Below are 23,295 nucleotides of genomic sequence, written 5' to 3' on the forward strand. Positions count from 1 at the left end.
AAAAAAATCCAAAGAAAAGCATATAAAAGGAAACGGAAAAACATAAAAGAATTAAGCATAAATACCTGAGTCACCTCTTTCCTTATGGTCTGAGCATAACATATGCTAGCAGACATCTTGTATCTTGATTCGGGGAGAGCTGAAGGCCGCAACATTAATGCATTTCAACACAAAGTGTTGTTACACTGAAACCACCCCCTAGTGGTTTTAGGTTAGTTTTTTTAAATATTCTTTTTGTGCACAAAAGTAAAATATACTCTTCATTTATTGTTCATGATTTTACCAAGTGTTTATATTCCACTGGAGTTATAGCTTTGGATTAAGTTCTTATATTTGGAGGAAGTAAAAGAAAAATTAATCAGACATACTTTCTACATTTTTTTTCTCTGAATACTTTAGAGAATATCTCCCCGGTGACTGACGCCATCTAGAAAAGGCAAGCAAGTGAGTTTCCTAGACATGGCCCACCATTTTACATGGCTGTGATGGGTGCACTCTGGAATGCACAGCCCAGAGACTTCATCCCTGGATTCCTTCTCACTGTTGATGTGCCTTTCCTGCCACCATGGCATACCCTAATGGTTCCTGGGCACCAGTCCACACTATTGGGCAAATTTCCTGCAGCTCAACATGAAGATGAACTTTCATGAATTAATGCTGTTTAGATGAATTAATTACTTTATAGCATTCCTGATTTGATTCAAATAACTTTAGGAAGAAAGTTTAAGGAGATGGTTTTAGTTGTTTTGCCAGAAAGATGTAATAAAGTTTGAATCAAGAGTAGAGTGTGCCCACTTCTCATAGGATAGTAAGTAAAGGCTGCATCATAAGGAATACAATGAGCTTCCACAAATTTCTCTAAGAAGAGAAACAGATTTGGGACAGATTTGTGATCAAGGAAAAAACATTCATTCTAAGTCAGGTCCAAGGTTGAGGTCACAGGTGTGCACTATGATAAAGTAAGGCCATGTGAAACTGTTGCTTTGAACTTATAATGAGCTTATAGAATGACATACTGCTTTGAACTTAATATCAACATCCTTGTGTAATTCCCCTTTTGTGTAAAATTTTATCTATGAAGTAATTTCATAAAAAAAAACTTTTGTCTAAGAAGGTCTAAAGGGCAGAGAGAAGAAATAAAATGTGGGCATTGGGGCTTTTCTCCATTCACCAAATGTATATGTGTGGCTTTTGGGGCTCTGCTCTACCCACTAAATGTATATATGAATATATGTATATGTGTATATGTATATATGTCTGTCTATGTGTATGTACACTTAAAATTAAACAAAGTTCAGAGATTCTTGCTGGGCATTCTTGCCAGCTCCAGATAACTAAGTGTTGTTCTGTCAGTAGTACTGATCCTGTAAATCACCCCTGATGGTTGCTATCAGCATTCCCTTAATTGCCGACTCCCTTTCACTGCCTGCCTCAGTTAACCCTAAGATGTCAAATCTGGCTTTTGACACCCAGGGGACTAAGAACAATAAGAAAAGATTCCTTAAGTATGTTTACTTTTTTTTTCTTTTTGTGGATACTTTGGAATATTCTTTTCTTTAAGGAAGTAATTGTGAAACTGACAACTGTTTTAAAAGCAAGCTGTGAAGTTCTCTCATAGAATAACTCTAAATTCTCTTTCCTTGGTTTGGGAGATCAATAGAGAAGACACTGTAGTTTGGAAAGAGGAACAGGAGCAGGTGACACTGCTTTGGCAGTACAGTGAGAGCATCGGAGTTGGGGCAATATTAACAGTACAACAACAGGAGAGTCGGCCACTCTGTTTTCTCTTGATCTTACATCTTCGGGATTTATTTCATCTTACCGCAGAGGAAGTCTATGCATTTTTCTTCATTAGTGCACCGAGAACAAAACTGCCCTGCCTGATAAGGCCTCCTTGTCAGTGTTCCTCTAGGAAAAAGCAGGAAGGAAAGAGTCAGGTGTTACATTATAGAATGTTAATTAAATTCATGGTATTGTGTTATTAATTTGCGTTAATTAAACAATGTTGTCTCCACATCTTGTTATTTTAAGAAGATGATTTAGTTAAGAAGATTCATTTATTGTCTTTATTTAGGGGAAAACAACCAGTAAACAATGAGATTTATCTCTCTACCATCCTTTTCTCCTCTCTGGTTTTCTTTCCTTCTTTTTTTCTCTTTCCTCTTTCTGGCTTAGTCCCAAAGAATAGTCTTTGATCCAAGGTGGTCAAGTCTTTGTTTCTACCTAAGATGTTGGTTAGAGTGTTTCCTATTTGGAAATTTTAGCCCTGTTACTAATAGTATTTTACAACTTAGGATTTCCAAAGACAGTACTTCAAAGATGTAGGCTACTGGGGGGTGGGGGTGGGGGAAATAGTCACTTGCCATTAGTGACAGGTGCTCAAGTGTAAGGAGAATAGTCACACGATGAATAAGCTGGAAGAACCCAAGCTTCCAGGGGGCAGTTTGATTCAAAGACTTTCAAAGTGCTCACCAGACTCTGATGTTAATGGATCCTTGTGTGACTTACAGAAGTCCAAACAACCACCTGTGGTCAGTGCAGTGTACTTCATGTTTCAAGGCTGATGTGTGCCTAAAACAATTCTTAGTCCACAAACTTCAACCTAGCTTGAGCTTTAAAACTTCTATTAATGATAGGAGAATGTACCATTTTGGAAAATAGTGAAAACCCAGTGGCAGCGCCTTTAGTTACTGTAACGTTAATGCTAAGCTTCCTTCCTATAGGTGGTGACCATTAAAGCGCTTGCAAGTACAGCCAATTTGCTCAAGGTATGACTTACTTCATATGAAATTTAAAATAGTTCGTCATGAAGTCTTTTATTAATATCTCATATTTAAAGCTTTTATGGTTAGTAAAGACTTCAAAAACATTGCAGGTTAGGAAAACTAAAAGTTGACATATTCTCATTTTATTTTAATATCTCATTTACTTTGTATTCCTTTAAGACCACTCACCCTGGTGCATAGTTACATATGAAAAGTGCTGCGTATGTGATAGCTCCAACCTTTGCACATGGAGTAACAGCGCAACCGACTTTGTAGGAGTGGTCCCACACAAGCTGAAACAAACGTGAGAGAAAACGTGAAGTTCATTTAGAAGTACTTGTGTTATAAATTCTATGTTCCATTCACACGGAAGCTTGAAATTCAAAGACTATCAAAAATTGTTTCTAGACACAGGTAGGACACTGTTGTGAATTCAGGAAACATTTCCGGAACTGTATTAATGTATATTGTAGAGGGCTGCAATAACATTCGCAACCGCTAGATGACGCTGGCTTCCACTGCGCCCCATGTGGAAGGCCAGGATAGCCTCCGCCATTACAAGATGGCGCCAGCCTTCGCCGCGCCAGCCGACTCCCTTTCAGGACGTTAACTGTGCGCATGTCCAAGAGTGCCTTTGTGCCAGGTCTTTGCCCACTCCGGGGCGTGCCTGATGAGATCATGGGTAAGCAACCAATCAGGTGTGGATGCGCCGCACTAGGGTGTATATAAGCGCACCATGTTGGCGCGGCGGGCCCCTCCTCTATAAGATTATAATAAAGTTGGTCACAGTAAGGATTTCTATGTACCCGCGTGTTTCTTGCCGGCGAGAAGTCACGCGTGGGACAGTATATATTGTCATACTTTCATGTTATGGGAACAGCTGAAGATCACTGATCCAGGAATTTAAGTCATATCTGATAAGGTGTTTGCCGACTGATACCTGATTAAATTGGCATGAGAAAGGAAAATTAGAGAGAGATGAGAGAGAGCTTTGTAAAAGCAGAAGTTTCTGGTAGAAAAAGGAACAACGGGGCCACAGGCAGAAGCAAGCAAGACACAAACACAAACAATGGCACCAGCGGCTCTCTTTCCTTTTGTAGAGACATCTGGATCACAATGAAATAAAATGAAATAAAATATGAGCTTTGCATTAGAGAAGACCAAGATCCAGCTGGACACCCACTCAGAGGAGAACTGCAGGATGTAAAGTGAATACATTAAAAAAGAAGAAGAAGAAAGAAAAGACCAAGAAGAGATTTGCTCCCTACAGCCAAAACCAAAACAACAAAAACAGACAAACAAAAAACGAAAAAAGAAAACCAAAAAACCATCCTGAATTATAGGGGTTAAAGAAAAAGGACCAGAGTAATGACAAGTATTCCAGAAATTCTCTGTGTGATCTCAATATTAGTAGAATTTCTCAAGTAATGAAGAAAGTTCTTTTGGCTCATGGCTCCCAGGGTCTCCTACTCAATTCTTAACAAATTTTAGTTGTTTTAGAATTTCCATTCTTAAAGAAATAATAGGGTTATATTAAAAAAAAATAGAGACAAAGGCCAGGTGGTGGTGGCCCAAACCTTTAATCCCACTACAGAGGCAGACAAATCTCTGTGAGTTTGAGGCCAGTCTGGTCTACAGAGTTCCAGGACATCCAGGGAGACACGGAGAAAGAAATTCTGCCTCAAATAAACCAACCAACCAACAAACAAAAAAGCCAAACAACCAAAAACAACAAACAAAAATAATCCCAAAACAACAATGACAAAATCTGAGGATCGACCACTTCTCTAGTAACGTGTGAGGCTTTGGGACCAACTCCTACCACTGCAAAATATAACAAAATAAAATGATAAAATATAAGAGTCAAAGCAAAGTCTAGCAGGTCCAATATCGGGAACAAGAATGTCTTGGTGGCTGGAATTACAGGGCAGAAAGCGCCATTATAATAGGAGGAGGATAAAGGCACAGTAAGGGGTCTAGCCTTCCTATCTTAAGGAAGAAGGTGAAACTGATAATAATAATAATAATAATAATAATAATAATAATAATAATAAAAAGAACCAATAAAGAAGTCTTTGAAGAATCCATTTGCTAGAAAAGGAAAGGTAGAGTTAAAAACTATGAAGAAATTTCAAAATTATGTTTTACATGAAATATAAGGTGGCTGAGAAACTCATGTTATATTTTTAATATATTCAACTTCATTCCAGATCTCTTTGATTTCTGACATAAATATTCATAAATATCCAAGTTAGTCGGGTGATGTTGTTTTGAGACTGGGTGGGTAGAAAGACAAGGTCCCCGTTCTCCGTGGAGTTTGAGCTCTTTATTGTACTGTATGGAATAGCAAAGGTGAGTAAGGAAAATGAATGGTGACTGGGAATTCCTGGAGGGTGAGGTGAGACCTGGAGCCCAGCTGTGGAAATAACCCTAGAGATTGGCCTGTTAGTCACATCATCTGCCTGTTGATCCGCAGGGAGTCGGGATGCAAGCCGCTTTCTTAAAGGTCTTCCTTCCATCTCTACTGTGTGCTAGTTTTGGAACAACCCCCCTTCGTCTTGAAGTGTGCAGACAATGGCCATTTCTTGTATGATTCACATAATGGATGGTGTGGTGGGCATTTAAAGACGCAGACAGGATTAAAATTTGTCCGGGGAGTGATTCTGAACTTGTAAATTTGAAACAGGAAAGTAGGCGAAGCAATTGGAACGCCTACTGACTTAACAATATGTGAGACGTGTACCTGAATATAATGAGAGCAGTCCTCGTCCTCGATGCAAGTGTCATTGACGTAATTGTAACTCTTCCTTTCTTCGTGCCAACTTCTGATAGCATTGGTTGCAGTAAAGTCCTTTTCAGGACCAACCCACATGTTTTCACCAATGTCAGTAAACACTGGATGGGACTCATGGACTTTATCTAGATGAGTATTACGCTCAAACACACATTTTTTACCCCATGCTCTAGCAGTCCTCGATAAAGCTACGTCCCAAGTCTGAAAGGAAGCACAGGCAAAAGCAGAGAGAAAAAAATTAAAGATAATGAGCAGAGACCAAGGGAAAGGCTGTTCAGACACTGCCCTACCTGGGGATCCATCCTACATACAGACACCAGACCCAGTCACTCTTGCAGATGCCAAGAAGTGCTTGCTGACAGGAGCCTGATATGGATGTCTCCTGAGAGGCTCTGCCAGAGCAGGACAAATACAGAGGCAAGTGCTCTCAGGCAACCATTGAACTGAGAATGGAGGAGTTAGAGAAAGGATTGAAGGAGCCGAAGGGGTTTGTAACCCCATAAGAACAATACCAACCAACCAGAGCTCCCAGGGACTAAACCACCAACCAAAGAGTAAACAAGGAGAGACCCATGGCTCCAGTTGCATATGTAGCAGAGGATGGCCTTGTCTGGCATCAATAGGAGGAGAAGCCCTTTATCCTGTGAAGGCTCATTTCCCAGTGTAGGGGAATGCTGGGGTGGTGAGGTGGGAGTGGGTAGGAGGAAGAGCATTCTCATAGAAGCAAGGGGTGGAAGTTGGAAGAGGGAGGAACTGGGAAAGGGGATAACATTTGAAAGGTAAATACATAAATTATCCAATAAAAATGTTGTTTTAATACTCTATTTTTTTTTGGCATTTACTCCCTTAGGTAGAACTAGGTCAACTTTGTATTAATTACGTTTTTTTTTTCTTCCTCCTGAGCAGTATTTGTAGGAAAAACTGTTTTCCGGTCACCAAAAATAAGATGACTGCTCTCTAAGACAGAAGTTTATTAATATGTCTGTAATTGAAATAGTCAAGTGAAAGATTAAACTAATCATTCTAATGTCTTTCATATAACATTTCAGGATTATATAATAAGCTTACATACAGTTTGATTAGAATACGCATTTTGATGTTGTCTTTGTGCCTTGTACATTAAAATATCCATCCAATAGCTTTTTATTGAGCATTCATTGTATATAAAGTATTATTTTCAGATATAAAAGTAGAAGTCAGTTTACATTTTGTCCTCACATTGCTGTATTCCCAGCACTGAGGTGGTAGAGACAGGAGTATTTTGAAGACTCGCTGCCTGCCACTCCAGCTGAGAAAACAGGTCAGGGAGAAACCTGGCCCTAAAGAGGTGAATCAGAGAGGGCACTGGACACCTTCCTCTGCCTCTATGTGGGCATGCACCTCTGGAATCACACACAAGCCTCACACACATATGTGCACACACATACACAAGCATCACACACATACAAGCATCATGCACTCACACACATGCACCTATACACATATAAGCATCACACACATACATACCCGCATGCACACATGCATGCACACACACTCACAGATACTCACACACTCTTAGTTTGTGTCTAGCCCTTTTGACATCTAAATTTATCTATAAGGCATCAATAAATATATCCAATCACACTCTAATTTATGGCACCACATGAAATCCTTTTCACATAAGCTTTCTGACAACTTCCCATACTCATTACGTTCTTATCTTAAAATCTCCTTTCTCATCTGTAGTAATTAGTCTTTTCTCTTTAGAACAAAATTATTCTTTACCTTTTGTGCAAAGCGTAGTGAGTTTATGGGGCTGAGAGTTCGTTTCCCACCCCATATATCCTTCATGCTTTTTACAACTTTTATGCAGTCTGACTTCTACGAGTATCCCTTACTTTACAGAGGGCTCGAGCTGACAATCTTGGGTGTCTAAAACCTAACCTGCATAGTTTTAAGATAAAACGTTACAAAAAAAGATCTTGGAAATTTTTAGGAAGACACGTTGAACATTAAAAAAAAAATCCTAGACATCTTTTAAAGTTATTTTCCTAGTCGCCACTCACAATTATAGTATATGCATGTGAAGTATCAAAAATAGTCATAAAACAAAAATACCTTAAAAAGTTAAAATGTATATGCTTCACTTTATTGTATCTTCTCTTGTCTTTGTTCTCAGTTTGAATTTATTCTCTTTATAGCCAAAATTATATGGTAAATGCAATAAACTTTTTGGGTTGGTAAACCTGGGTAGAAGAGGAATGTATGCTGTGATATACTTAATGCTGATGTGACAGACTATGGACCAAGCTACAGTATTACGACTATATGTGCAAAAGACAACACTACTTTGCAGAGGGAGCTGAAACCCTTCCTTATCTGGGTTTTGCCTAAGAATGCATACATGTATACAAATGCAAGAGGCTGGGAACTATAGTGGGCCTTATACGTCATGGCCAGATACATTCTGATTTTCCCCTACGCCCACCTGCCCACTAACCCACTTCCATTGTTGGGGATCCATTTCTAATCATGTAGCCCTGGTGCGTATTTTTCCCATAGCTTTACACTCCTGACGCCCTGGGTTCCCTCACTGATTCTTATATCCCTAGGAATAAGATAAAAGGCATGACACCCTTTTTCTATCTTCACTCCTGGAAACTGAGGGATTTTCAGCTTGCTTGTAACTGTCAGGCAAATGTTTCCTTTCTAACACTAATAAAACTATCTTTAAGGTTTCCAGCTTAAAATTTTGTAATTAATGTGTTGAAAAGTCAAAACTAATGTCTTGGAGGTCATGATATTTTTCACTAAAGCCTATTAAATTAGATTAATTTGCAAAACAAACAAACAAACAAACAAAAAAACCAACCAACCAGACAAACAAACAAAACCTCCCACAGACGCCAACCGAACCTCAAAAAACACCTGGATCAATTTCTGTACTTATAAGAGTCTTAGGAATGTTTAATCTATGTAAGCACTGACTAAGCTTTTTAGCTAGTTTTGCATAGGACTCCTTTAAAAGATATGATAAATTTATTTAGTTATACCTTCCTGAGGTAAGAAAGTATTACCTATACATAATGTATATACATGAAAAAACAGAAACATGTAGAGAAAAAAATGTAGGAGCTTATAAAATAATAAGTTTGGAGATAATGTTCCTATCCAGAAGGTTATCAAAAAAGAGTCCTATGCCAGATATGAGAAACCACATTGAGCTGTTGATCCAGGGGCCACAGAGAGCTCCCCAGATATTACAGGTGATTACTAGTTCTCTTCATTACTTACCAGACCTCAACGATAAGATTCCACTGCTGAATACATCACACACTTTCACTCATGAATGAAGCTAGTACTGACCTAGAAGTTTCATCCTTGATGGGTAGCATTTGTAGTGCCTCGAGGTGCACTGTAGGCTGCTGGTTAAGGGAATCCATCAGTGCCCTTACCTAGCTGTGAACCCTGTAAACTGCAATAATGACCAGCTGGACAGGATATGCCCAATGGTGTAATATTGGCATGAATGTAATGGGGGTAATCAATTCATGTCTGGCACGGCAAACTTGGGCTATTCAAGATTGCTTTATCAGTATAAATAAATGTGTGATATGCTGTGATAAAGAACATGACCCTGAGAGAAAGGGCTTATTTTATCTTACATCTTAAACACCACCCTGAAGGAAAGTCAAGGGGGAAACTCAAAGTAGGAAACAGCAGGAAGAACTAAAGTGGAGACCATGGAAGACTTCTGCTTGCTGGCTTGATCTCCATGGCCTGCTCAGTTTGCTTCCTTTTATGACTTGAGACCATCTGCACATAGGTGGCACTTCCCGTATCAGTCACTAATCAAGAAAATGCTCCAGATACTTGCCTATAGATCAATCTCATAGAGGCATTTTCTCATTTGAAGTTCATCTTCCTAAATGATTCTAAATTTTGCCAAGCGGACAGAAAGCTAACCAACACTACCCAAGAACTAGTGGGAAGGCCAGAAGCCCCATTACCATTGCTTTGCTGGAAGGACATAATATTAAGCTGATTCTAAATTGTTACCCAATATACACAGAGACTTGGGCAACTCTTACCCTTCACCCCTCCTATAAGGAGTGATTGGCTGTTAGCACAGAGACGCATGGCTGGCCAAAGCACAGGGCACAAAGCACTGTGGCTCAGTACTAAGTATATCAGTATCATACCTACTCACTTCCAAGGCTCAGGGACATTACTAAAGAGTGGACACAAAGATTCTAAGAGCCAGAGATGGGGAAAGATTGCTGTGAATAATGTCTTCTGGACATGAAACAAGCTTTGCAGTCATGAACTTAGAGCAGCTGGGGTTGCTAGCACAAGACCTGCACAAGATCAGCCTGGTCAACACTACAGCATGAAGGAGAGGTTCATGAGGCAAACGCCAGGAAGCAATAACACCAAGGGGCCTCGAACTTCAGTACATTTCAGAATCTTCTGTATGACTTTATGTTAAAATATAGACTAGACTATTAGACTCCAAGCTTGGATTTGGGATTCAGGAGGCTCAGGGGAGGGCCTGAAAACTTTTAGTTCTAACAAGCTCACTGGCAGTTCCAATGTTGTGAGCTTGGAGACTATATTTTAGGAATCTGTTAGGTTAACAAATAGAAGAAATGTCAAAATCAAATGAGGAAACCAGTGTTGGGGCAGATGGGGGAAAAGTCAGAAGGATATTTGGGGTTTGCTGGTTGCCAGCATAGCATTACGAACTGAGCTCAGTGAAAGATGCTGTCTCAAAAAGAATGAGGCTGAGAGCATCAGAAGAAGATACTGGGTGACCTGCTCTGGTCTCTCTATGTACACATGAATAAAAACCACACCTGCACACATGTACACATATGCATGTAACATGAAGATTATCTTGGATATGGAAAAATCAAAGAAGACACTAATTTAAAGGCTGATGTCCCAGTGGATAGGCACAGTCCCCAGTTGAGGGATGGGGTCACCCACCCACCTCAAATATATTAATCCAGAATTCCTTCTGTCAAAAGGAAATGCAAGGACAAAGAGTGGAGCAAAGACTGAAGGAAAGCCCATCGAGAGACCGCCCCACCTAGGGAGCCATCCCAGACACTATTGTTGGTGCCAAGAAGTATTTACTGATAGGAGCCTGATATAGCTGTCTCCTGAGAGGCTCTGCCAGAGCTGGACCAATACAGATGCAGATATACACTGCCAAACATTGTACTGAGCATGGGGACCCCAATGGGGAAGTTAGGGCAAAGACTGTAGGAACTGAAGGGGTTTGCAACCTCATAGGAAGAACAGTATCAACCAACCAGAGACCCCCAAAGCTTCTAGGGACTAACCCACCAACTGAAGAGTACACCGGGGGTACCCATGGCTCTAGCTGGACATGTAGAATTGCCTTATCCGGTATCACTGGGAGGGGAGCCCCTTGGTCCTGCGGAGGCTCAATGACCCAGGATAGGGGAACACTAGGCTGCTGAGACAAGAGTGGGTGGGTGGGTGTGGGAGCATCCTCATAGAAGCAAGGAAAAGGAGGAGGGGATGGGAGGCTTGTGGAGGGGAAAGTGGCAAGGGAGATAACATTTGAAATGTAAATAAGGGGGCTGGAGAGATGGTTCAGTGGTTAAGAGCACCGACTGCTCTTCCTGAGGTCCTGAGTTCAAATCCCAGCAACCACATGGTGGCTCACAACCATCTATAATGAGATCTGATGCCCTTTTCTGCTGTGTCTGAAGGCAGCTACAGTGTACTCCTGTACAATAAAATAAAATCTTAAAAAATAAATTTATATGAAATGTAAGTAAATAAAATAACCAATTAAAAATGAAAAAAAAAAAAGCTGATGTCGATGGCCAGGGACTGGGGGACTTAATATTAAGATGTCTCACTACACAAAATATTCTGTAAAGTAGTGTGACCCCCACCAAAAGCAATTCAGACACCTAAGGGGTGAATAGAATAATAATAATAATAAAGCCCTGAAAGAAAACAAACTCAGAGGGCTTGGATGACTGAAAGAGCTTAGAAATAAATTCTTGCACAATAGGAAACTATTAGAGAGAAAACTAAGAAATGTGGTTTCTACACAGGTTGCCAAGACCATTTAATTGACAAAAACCATAAAACATGCCTTGGGAAACTGCATCTCTGCACACAAAAGAATAAAATTAGACCCTTATCTTATACCATACCAAAAAACTAATCACAAATTGACCAAAGACCTCACTGTAATACCTAAAATTACAATATTTTTTCCAGAAAAATGTAGAAGACAAACTTTATAAATTGGATTTGGCTATGATTTCTCTAATATAGTACCAAAGCATATGCATGAAGGAAAAGGAGGAAGCCTCATTAAAGTTTTAAGACCTTTTAGAGGTGTTTATTTTTTACATGTATGAGTGTTTTGCATGCATGCCCATATATGGACCAACTGCATGCCTGATGCTCAAAGGAGCCACAAGTGGGCGTTACGGCCCCTTGAAGCAAAGTTCGAGAGGTCTGGGAACTGAACCCAGGTCCTAAGAGCAGCAAGTGATCGTAATCATCAAGCCATCTTTTCAACCCCAAGTTTAAGACTTTTACTATCAGTAGGTAGACAACCCACACGATGAGAGATGGCGTCTGTAGATACTCTGTTCTCTCAGACCCGCCTCTCCACTCTCCCACAGATCTGCCCTCTCTTCTCACAGTTCTAATCCACCCTCTCATCTCCGCTCTAACATTCTTTTCCTTTCCTCTTTCCTGGTGAGGGGCAGGAAGGAAAGCACCCGGAAAGGAGGAAAGGAAGAGGAAAAAAAAGAAGAAAGAAAATACTGAGACAAAACTCACACCAACTTTTATTTAGAGAGAAAACTAAGAAAATGCAGGGCAGAGCCTTAAGCTAAGCCTACAATGTATCCTTTCCAAACTTTAAATTATATGGTGTGAGCTCACAGGCCTGACGTTTCCTAGTCTTCTTTCTATTGCAATATCTGATGCATTTCAGAGATCACAAAGCTCACAAAGGTTGTGCCAGAAACCACCATGTTTACTCATTTTTAAGAGGAAGGATAATTCAAATTTGGTGGAACAATAACAAGGAGTAGAAAATACAAAAGGCTGGCTAGAAAAAAATATCTTTGGTAAATAGGACTATGTGTGTGTTATGGTCTGAAGCATCCTCCCCCTCAAGAATAGCTGTAGCCATTTTGTTCCATGCCTGTGAGCCTTTCATGTTGTTGCTGTAACATGCCTGCCAGTGATTGACACAAAGAAATGAGTCTTTGTCAAGGCTCAGAGGAAGGACATGCTGACCACATACCTTGTTTTGTTCTGTGTGTTCTGAATGTCCTGTACGAGGTTTGCTAATCCTAAGAAGTTCCACAAAGCTTTATGTAGGTCAATATAAATCAAAGGTCAATATTAACGTCTAAAGTATTTTGAGTCAGGGCTGACCACCGGGCAGCACTTCCTGCATCTACATATGAACTCACTGTGGTTTTCTCCTTTAGGAGCAGACAGAAAAAAGATAGCCACTGTCATAGTTCAGATAACTCTAAGCTATGTCCCTGGTCTGACCAGTATTAGGGTATGTATTCAATAAACTATTCTTGCATGAGGTCAGTGTTCGTATGGTTTGTGTGGTGATTCCCTGAACCTCAACAGTGAGGAAATACTGACCACACAGGACAAAGTAAACAAGGAACAAGAAACAGATGGCCAACTGAAGCAGCATTTCAAAAAGTAGCATCCGGTCCTAAGAAATGGCTCTGCTGTTGACGACTCCTGTTCACTTGAGTTCCATCCCAGAGTCCACAGGGCAGAACAGAATTGACTCTGAAAGCTGTCCTCTGATATCCACATGCCTGTCATGACTTGCACTTTTGCATGTGCATGTACCTGTGCCTGGGTGCACAGATACACAGTAATAAAATAAAAATTTAAATGTAACAGAATTTTTAAAAACAATTAACATGAAAACAAAATCCCATTTCACAATTAATATACCAAATGATTGAAAATATCCAGCCCAGGGAAGGTATAAAACCACAACGCTAACATGTTGCTGGTGTTTGCTGAATTTGCTGCTGAATATTGTTTTGAATATAGTAACTGCTGTATTTAATTTTTTTAAAAAAAGCAACATTATACCTTTAAAGACTTACTTCAAAACTTTTTGTGAAGGAACTGTTCCTCAAGACAGACAAGATGCATCTCTGCGGATGACAGTCTTATGTAATTTATAAGGTGAATTAGAATTGCTCAACAGACTAATAAGGAAAGGGTGGCTTCCTTTCTAGATTTTTGCAATCATATTTTAGTGGCAATTATGAAATCTCCAATTAATAACCTTTAGGGAAGTTCAGGAGTCACATCTCCTCCCAAGGCCAGATATATTTCACATCTCATTTCTCTGACAAAGAATTAAGAGTCCTGTTGCCCTTGGCTTTAGAAACTATAGACTATGTGAAATCTCCCGGCATTCATGCCTTCTGATCCTGGAAATACTCAACTAGCTACCCAACTAGCCTTTGGGAGCAAAACTCAATGCAGGGATAAAAACAAACAAAACTGGAAAACTGGAAAGAAAAGGAAAAAAATAATCAAGCCTTAATCAAGTTTTTGTTCGTTTGATTCTGGCAGAATTGGTGTGAAAACATTTACAGTGGAAAAAATTTCAAATAAAATAAGATCTGACCTTATTTTCGAGTTATCCTGAGTCTCACTTTCTACTAATTCACATCCAACTTTCACTGATAAGACTGTATTGGTTCTTGATGGTTGAAAAACAGTTGCATTAAAACACAATTTCTAAATTGGTGTGCCTTAAAATTTGCACTCCTGGGGCATACCCTAACTTTTTTCACAATTGGTTCTATGCAAAAACAATGGAACTGATCGTATATCAGAGAGGCAATGGTTATATTTAAAAATGTGTATTTTTTTAAACTCAAATGAGAGTCTCTCTGGGTTGCCCCATGCTTTGCAGAAGTGGCCTGGGAAACAGCTTTCTGGCCTCACCATGAAGCGTAGGTTAACCCCTGGGGGGAAGACAGTGCCTCGGAGCTCATTATGGAGATTCACATATTCATTGATAAAGTCTACATCCTCTTCAAGCGGAAGTTTGGCGTTCAAACCTGAGCTCATCAGCAGAAGCCACAGCTCACACAGCCACAGCTTCAGTACACCTCTTAGCCTTATGGAATTTGACTGGGCACGCCACACCACAGACAAAGGCAGAGAGGCCTTCATGCTCGCCCAAGGACAAGCCAGTGGACATGCGCCAGCCCACTCCTGTGACCTACTAATCTACGGGTCGGCAGAGGGGTCTGAATAGGGAAAAGAAGGAGGCGTGCGAAGCCGGGAAGAAAAATGCATGATAAATGTTTGCTGAATTTAACGAGTACATGTTTTTCACAAGACTAATTGAGCACTAGCGAGTTGATTTCTGACACTGAAGGGTGTGGATCTTTCACTGATCAAAGATTAATCTGTACCTCAAGTGTTGAATGACTAACAAATCTGAAATATCTTGGAAAGGAAAAATGGTCATTCTTCTCGTGTTATTGACGTTCATATAATTTTATTTATTAATTGTTCTTACCTATGGAGTTGTGAGTGTTTTTGTTGTTGTTGCTCTTAGGGAACAGGGCATTCGCTTGAAGATTTATCCCAAAATACCTAAAAAGAAATGTGGTGAAATTTATCTTTGACTCATGTCACAAAAAGCAGTAAGCCTACACATTCATCAGACATATTCCCTAATGTGATATGGAATGGTGATGGGTATCCTAAGTACTACCATTTCCTTTTAGTCATAGGGAGAAATTAATTCAAGGTCCCAGGCCCCGGGGGGAGCTGGGGACTTCCCTATAGCTGAACGGCTTCTGTGGTAAACAATTACTTGGTCCAGATGTCTCAGGGATAACTTCTCCATCTTGCTGGCAGGATGGAGGCAGGAACAAGTTCATGTTCCCAGGTCTTTGTTTCTTTATCACTCTGAGCTCGGGACCTAATATCTAGGGGAACTAATTAAGGACCCTGAAGCCAAGCGCCCTGAATACAGTCCAGTCTCCACCGTTTAACCTTGTTTAACCTATGTCAAAATGCAAGGGGATAACACTACAGGTCCTGCCCCCACCTCACTTTGTGTTTCCATCCTTGAAAAATGTTGTATAATCTCCCTTCCGGGACGTGCCTCGCATCTTGAAGTGGCCACCTCCCTGAGCACTCAGTAAATAAAGCTTTCATTTTTAAGCTTCCATTTTTAAAATGAGTTTTTTCAGCTTCCATCCAGAAACCAACAATGGTCACATTCTTTGACCAATTATATAGGAAAGTCCTTGTCTCCTATGTTGATAAATATTTCTATAATACTTCCCATAGAATCCAATGTGGTCGTGAATATTATTTTAAATTATTTAAATTAACCTTATAAAACACTTACCATTTGTATCTTCTGAAACAGATGGACAATCATTTCCGGGGGAGGTCAAGTATTTGTCTAAAGAGCTTTTGTCATTAAATCTTGAAGGTAATTTTTCATCTTTTTTTTTTTTCAACAAAAGACGGGCTCTTCTGGAGGAAATAGGTAGGTTGGGAAGTACAGATATGCCTCATGCGATCTCTGTCCTCAAAAAGCATGAGGCTTTCCCCACTGTTAGCATCCTTTGCTGGAGCTAAGCACGGTGCTATTTTCCTCAAAGGCCAGGACTCAGTAGGCTGAGGCAGAAAAACGAGTTCTACACCAGCCTGGGCTTCACAGCAAGTTTGGACTATCTCAGGCTACACAGTAAGACTCTATCAAAGCAAAAAAATGAAAAGTCCTCCCCAGCCACGTAACCACATAACCATTAATAATCCTGTGTACTACCAAAAAAAAAAACAACCCCAAAAAACAAAAATAAAATGCAAACAACTAGTTTGTATATTTGTTATAATGATGAGCCCACAGTGGCACTGTCCAGATTTCACAGTTCACATTAAGGTTCATTTTGGCTGCAGTACGTCCTGTGGATTTGAACATATGTATAATGATTCGTTACATATTGTATACCATTAAGATTAATGACTTTTTTGTGTCACACAGAGGTGTTTCAGAAATTCCTTTGTGCGATCTATATGTCCTTCCCTCCAATACCTTGGCACTCTCTTCTCCCTTTTTGAGAATGTTGTACAGTGCACAAAGGCACTCTACAACTTGTAACATGTAAGCTGTTCACAGTGTCACATTCGAATTTCTTCCATGCCTTTTAATTGTTTGATAGATGACTACTTTTTAACACAGTAATAGCCCATTTTCTCAATGTAAAAACCAAACAAAGCATTGCTTTATCCATTGAAGGAATGACGATAATCGTTGTTTTCAAGTTTGGGCAATTATAAACGGTTACTACAAACACGTGTTTGAAGATTTTTGTATGGACATTATTTTCAGCTCTTGCAGGTAATGCAAAAGAACAACGTACTTATTGATCGTATGGGAGGAATGTGGTCAGGTTTGTTTGGTGGTGATGGTGATGATGATGGTGGTGGTGGTGGTGATGATGATGATGATATGACGATGACGACGACGATTTCGTTACTGTTTTCCTGTCTGTGTTTGAATACTTGTGCCATGGCACAGGCTCACATGTAAGGTCAGAGGACAACTTTGAGGTGACATTTGCACTCTTTGTGAGTTGGAATTCAAGTCACCAGGCTTGCTTTTAGATCGCCATGCTTGTGAAGCAAGCGACGCGTTTACCTGATGGGCTATCTCCCAGGCCTCTATGCTCAGCTATACAGGGACCTGGCTGAACGATTTCCCAGTGTGTCCATTCTCTGTGCATCCCCACCAGGATTGAGAGAGGATTCCTGCCGCTGCACACACTTGCTGTTGTCAAGTACGGGAGGCTCTTAGTAGGTGTATAGCGCTGTTACATTTAGTCTTCCTTTCCCTGAGGAAATATTTTTTCATATACTTTTTAACTTTATCGTGGACGCTGGGGTCTTTGACCCACTTTTTTTCCTGTGACTTTAGTATTAATTCTTGAGTCTGAAGAGTAATTTACATATTTTGGATAACACTCATGGATCAGGTATGTTTTTAAAAGTATCTCCTACTTTTTGTCAGCAACTTATGAGTCTTTTTAAAATTTCAGCGGAGTCTAGGTGATCTCTGTGCTCCCTCTCACCGATTATACTCTTAGTGTTGTGTGGAAAAATTCATTGCCCAATAGAGTTAAGACGCATTTCTCTTGCTGTTTGTCTTCTACAAATGATTGTAGGACACTGTTATAATAGCATCCTTTTCAGTCTTTGTTTTTTTTTTTTTTTTTTTTTTTTTATTAACTTGAGTATTTCTTATATACATTTCGAGTGTTATTCCCTTTCCCGGTTTCCGGGCAAACATCCCCCTCCCCCCTCCCCTTCCTTATGGGTGTTCCCCTCCCAACCCTCCCACCATTGCCGCCCTCCCCCCATAGACTAGTTCACTGGGGGTTCAGTCTTAGCAGGACCCAGGGCTTCCCCTTCCACTGGTGCTCTTACTAGGATATTCATTGCTACCTATGGGGTCAGAGTCCAGGGTCAGTCCATGTATAGTCTTTAGGTAGTGGCTTAGTCCCTGGAAGCTCTGGTTGCTTGGCATTGTTGTACTTTTGGGGTCTCGAGCCCCTTTAAGCTCTTCCAGTTCTTTCTCTGATTCCTTCAATAGGGGACCTATTCTCGGTTCAGTGGTTTGCTGCTGGGATTCGCCTCTGTATTTGCTGTATTCTGGCTGTGTCTCTCAGGAGCGATCTACATCCGGCTCCTGTCGGTCTGCACTTCTTTGCTTCATCCATCTAGTCCAATTGGGTGGCTGTATATGTATGGGCCAAATGTGGGACAGGCTCTGAATGGGTGTTCCTTCAGTCTCTGTTTTAATCTTTGCCTCTTCCTTCCCTGCCAAGGGTATTCTTTTTCCTCATTTAAAGAAGGAGTGAAGCATTCACATTTTGATCATCCGTCTTGAGTTTCGTTTGTTCAAGGGATCTAGGGTAATTCAAGCATTTGGGCTAATAGCCACTTATCAATGAGTGCATACCATGTATGTCTTTCTGTGATTGGGTTAGTTCACTCAGGATGATATTTTCCAGTTCCAACCATTTGCCTACGAATTTCATAAACTCGTTGTTTTTGATAGCTGAGTAGTATTCCATTGTGTAGATGTACCACATTTTCTGTATCCATTCCTCTGTTGAAGGGCATCTGGGTTCTTTCCATTTTCTGGCTATTATAAATAAGGCTGCGATGAACATAGTGGAGCACGTGTCTCTTTTATATGTTGAGGCATCTTTTGGGTATATGCCCAAGAGAGGTATAGCTGGATCCTCAGGCAGTTCAATGTCCAATTTTCTGAGGAACCTCCAGACTGATTTCCAGAATGGTTTTACCAGTCTGCAATCCCACCAACAATGGAGGAGTGTTCCTCTTTCTCCACAACCTCGCCAGCATCTGCTGTCACCTGAGTTTTTGATCTTAGCCAATCGCACTGGTGTGAGGTGAAATCTCAGGGTTGTTTTGATTTGCATTTCCCTTATGACTAAAGATGTTGAACATTTCTTTAGGTGTTTCTCAGCCATTCGGCATTCCTCAGCTGTGAATTCTTTGTTTAGCTCTGAACCCCATTTTTTAATAGGGTTATTTGTTTCCCTGCGGTCTAACTTCTTGAGTTCTTTGTATATTTTGGATATAAGGCCTCTATCTGTTGTAGGGTTGGTAAAGATCTTTTCCCAATCTGTTGGTTGCCGTTTTGTCCTAACCACAGTGTCCTTTGCCTTACAGAAGCTTTGCAGTTTTATGAGATCCCATTTGTCAATTCTTGATCTTAGAGCATAAGCCATTGGTGTTTTGTTCAGGAAATTTTTTCCAGTGCCCATGTGTTCCAGATGCTTCCCTAGTTTTTCTTCTATTAGTTTGAGTGTGTCTGGTTTGATGTGGAGGTCCTTGATCCACTTCGACTTAAGCTTTGTACAGGGTGATAAGCATGGATCGATCTGCATTCTTCTACATGTTGCCCTCCAGTTGAACCAGCACCATTTGCTGAAAATGCTATCTTTTTTCCATTGGATGGTTTTGGCTCCTTTGTCAAAAATCAAGTGACCATAGGTGTGTGGGTTCATTTCTGGGTCTTCAATTCTATTCCATTGGTCTATCTGTCTGTCTCTGTACCAATACCATGCAGTTTTTATCACTATTGCTCTGTAATACTGCTTGAGTTCAGGGATAGTGATTCCCCCTGAAGTCCTTTTATTGTTGAGGATAGCTTTAGCTATCCTGGGTTTTTTGTTATTCCAGATGAATTTGCAAATTGTTCTGTCTAACTCTTTGAAGAATTGGATTGGTATTTTGATGGGGATTGCATTGAATCTGTAGATTGCTTTTGGTAAAATGGCCATTTTTACTATATTAATCCTGCCAATCCATGAGCATGGGAGATCTTTCCATCTTCTGAGGTCTTCTTCAATTTCTTTCTTCAGTGACTTGAAGTTCTTATTGTACAGATCTTTTACTTGCTTGGTTAAAGTCACACCGAGGTACTTTATATTATTTGGGTCTATTATGAAGGGTGTCGTTTCCCTAATTTCTTTCTCGGCTTGTTTCTCTTTTGTATAGAGGAAGGCAACTGATTTATTTGAGTTAATTTTATACCCAGCCACTTTGCTGAAGTTGTTTATCAGCTTTAGTAGTTCTCTGCTGGAACTTTTGGGATCACTTAAATATACTATCATATCATCTGCAAATAGTGATATTTTGACCTCTTCTTTTCCGATCTGTATCCCTTTGATCTCCTTTTGTTGTCTGATTGCTCTGGCTAGAACTTCAAGAACTATATTGAATAAGTAGGGAGAGAGTGGGCAGCCTTGTCTAGTCCCTGATTTTAGTGGGATTGCTTCAAGTTTCTCTCCATTTAGTTTAATGTTAGCAACTGGTTTGCTGTATATGGCTTTTACTATGTTTAGGTATGGGCCTTGAATTCCTATTCTTTCCAGGACTTTTATCATGAAGGGGTGTTGAATTTTGTCAAATGCTTTCTCAGCATCTAATGAAATGATCATGTGGTTCTGTTCTTTCAGTTTGTTTATATAATGGATCACGTTGATGGTTTTCCGTATATTAAACCATCCCTGCATGCCTGGGATGAAGCCTACTTGATCATGGTGGATGATTGTTTTGATGTGCTCTTGAATTCGGTTTGCCAGAATTTTATTGAGTATTTTTGCGTCGATATTCATAAGGGAAATTGGTCTGAAGTTCTCTTTCTTTGTTGTGTCTTTGTGTGGTTTAGGTATAAGAGTAATTGTAGATTCGTAGAAGGAATTCGGTAGGGCTCCATCTGTTTCAATTTTGTGGAATAGTTTGGATAATATTGGTATGATGTCTTCTATGAAGGTTTGATAGAATTCTGCACTAAACCCATCTGGACCTGGGCTCTTTTTGGTTGGGAGACCTTTAATGACTGCTTCTATTTCCTTAGGAGTTATGGGGTTGTTTAACTGGTTTATCTGTTCCTGATTTAACTTTGATACCTGGTATCTGTCTAGGAAATAGTCCATTTCCTGAAGATTTTCAAATTTTGTTGAATATAGGTTTTTATAGTAAGATCTGATGATTTTTTGAATTTCCTCTGAATCTGTAGTTATGTCTCCCTTTTCATTTCTGATTTTGTTAATTTGGACGCACTCTCTGTGTCCTCTCGTTAGTCTGGCTAAGGGTTTATCTATCTTGTTGATTTTCTCAAAGAACCAACTTTTGGTCCTGTTGATTCTTTCTATGGTCCTTTTTGTTTCTACTTGGTTGATTTCAGCTCTGAGTTTGATTATTTCCTGCCTTCTACTCCTCCTGGGTGTATTTGCTTCTTTTTGTTCTAGAGCTTTTAGGTGTGCTGTCAAGCTGCTGACATATGCTCTTTCCTGTTTCTTTCTGCAGGCACTCAGCGCTATGAGTTTTCCTCTTAGCACAGCTTTCATTGTGTCCCATAAGTTTGAGTATGTTGTATCTTCATTTTCATTAAATTCTAAGAAGTTTTTAATTTCTTTCTTTATTTCTTCCTTGACCAGGTTATCATTGAGTAGAGCATTGTTCAATTTCCACGTATATGTGGGCATTCTTCCCTTATTGTTATTGAAGACCAGTTTTAGGCCGTGGTGGTCCGATAGCACGCATGGGATTATTTCTATCTTTCTGTACCTGTTGAGGCCCGTTTTTTGACCAATTATATGGTCAATTTTGGAGAAAGTACCATGAGGAGCTGAGAAGAAGGTATATCCTTTTGCTTTAGGATAGAATGTTCTATAAATATCCGTTAAGTCCATTTGGCTCATGACTTCTCTTAGTCTGTCGACATCACTGTTTAATTTCTGTTTCCATGATCTGTCCATTGATGAGAGTGGGGTGTTGAAGTCTCCCACTATTATTGTGTGAGGTGCAATGTGTGTTTTGAGCTTTAGTAAGGTTTCTTTTACGTATGTAGGTGCCCTTGTATTTGGGGCATAGATATTTAGGATTGAGAGTTCATCTTGGTTGATTTTTCCTTTGATGAATATGAAGTGTCCTTCCTTATCTTTTTTGATGACTTTTAGTTGGAAATTGATTTTATTTGATATTAGAATGGCTACTCCAGCTTGCTTCTTCTGACCATTTGCTTGGAAAGTTGTTTTCCAGCCTTTCACTCTGAGGTAGTGTCTGTCTTTGTCTCTGAGGTGTGTTTCCTGTAGGCAGCAGAATGCAGGGTCCTCGTTGCGTATCCAGTTTGTTAATCTATGTCTTTTTATTGGGGAGTTGAGGCCATTGATATTGAGAGATATTAAGGAATAGTGATTATTGTTTCCCTTTATATTCATATTTGGATGTGAGGTTATGTTTGTGTGCTTTCATTCTCTTTGTTTTGTTGCCAAGACGATTAGTTTCTTGCTTCTTCTAGGGTATAGCTTGCCTCCTTATGGTGGGCTTTACCATTTATTATCCTTTGTAGTGCTGGATTTGTAGAAAGATATTGTGTAAATTTGGTTTTGTCATGGAATATCTTGGTTTCTCCATCAATGTTAATTGAGAGTTTTGCTGGATACAGTAACCTGGGCTGGCATTTGTGTTCTCTTAGGGTCTGTATGACATCAGTCCAGGATCTTCTGGCCTTCATAGTTTCTGGCGAGAAGTCTGGTGTGATTCTGATAGGTCTCCCTTTATATGTTACTTGACCTTTTTCCCTTACTGCTTTTAATATTCTTTCTTTATTTTGTGCGTTTGGTGTTTTGACAATTATGTGACGGGAGGTGTTTCTTTTCTGGTCCAATCTATTTGGAGTTCTGTAGGCTTCTTGTATGCCTATGGGTATCTCTTTTTTTAGGTTAGGGAAGTTTTCTTCTATGATTTTGTTGAAGATATTTACTGGTCCTTTGAGCTGGGAGTCTTCACTCTCTTCTATACCTATTATCCTTAGGTTTGATCTTCTCATTGAGTCCTGGATTTCCTGTATGTTTTGGACCAGTAGCTTTTTCCGCTTTACATTATCTTTGACAGTTGAGTCAATGATTTCTATGGAATCTTCCGCTCCTGAGATTCTCTCTTCCATCTCTTGTATTCTGTTGGTGAAGCTTGTATCTACAGCTCCTTGTCTCTTCTTTTGGTTTTCTATATCCAGGGTTGTTTCCATGTGTTCTTTCTTGATTGCTTCTATTTCCATTTTTAATTCCTTCATCTGTTTGATTGTGTTTTCCTGGAATTCTTTCAGGGATTTTTGCCATT

The 23,295-nt window shown here is 39.9% G+C and overlaps 1 protein-coding gene across 1 annotated transcript in view; it reads right to left on the minus strand.

The window, feature by feature from the left end:
* Window positions 1-14,809, minus strand: part of Glipr1l2 (GLIPR1 like 2) — a 30,426-nt gene extending 15,617 nt beyond the window's left edge. Inside the window, 4 exon segments of the mRNA NM_001432357.1 lie at window positions 1,823-1,908; window positions 2,955-3,058; window positions 5,509-5,760; window positions 14,551-14,809. Of these exon segments, the coding sequence (NP_001419286.1) occupies window positions 1,823-1,908; window positions 2,955-3,058; window positions 5,509-5,760; window positions 14,551-14,781 (673 nt within the window). The 5' untranslated portion in view covers window positions 14,782-14,809.
* Between the last annotated feature and the right edge of the window lie 8,486 nt (window positions 14,810-23,295).

The sequence above is a fragment of the Rattus norvegicus genome, chromosome 7, assembly GCF_021556685.1.
Source record: "Rattus norvegicus strain SHRSP/BbbUtx chromosome 7, alternate assembly SHRSP_T2T, whole genome shotgun sequence".
Classification (NCBI taxonomy): Eukaryota; Metazoa; Chordata; class Mammalia; order Rodentia; family Muridae; genus Rattus; species Rattus norvegicus.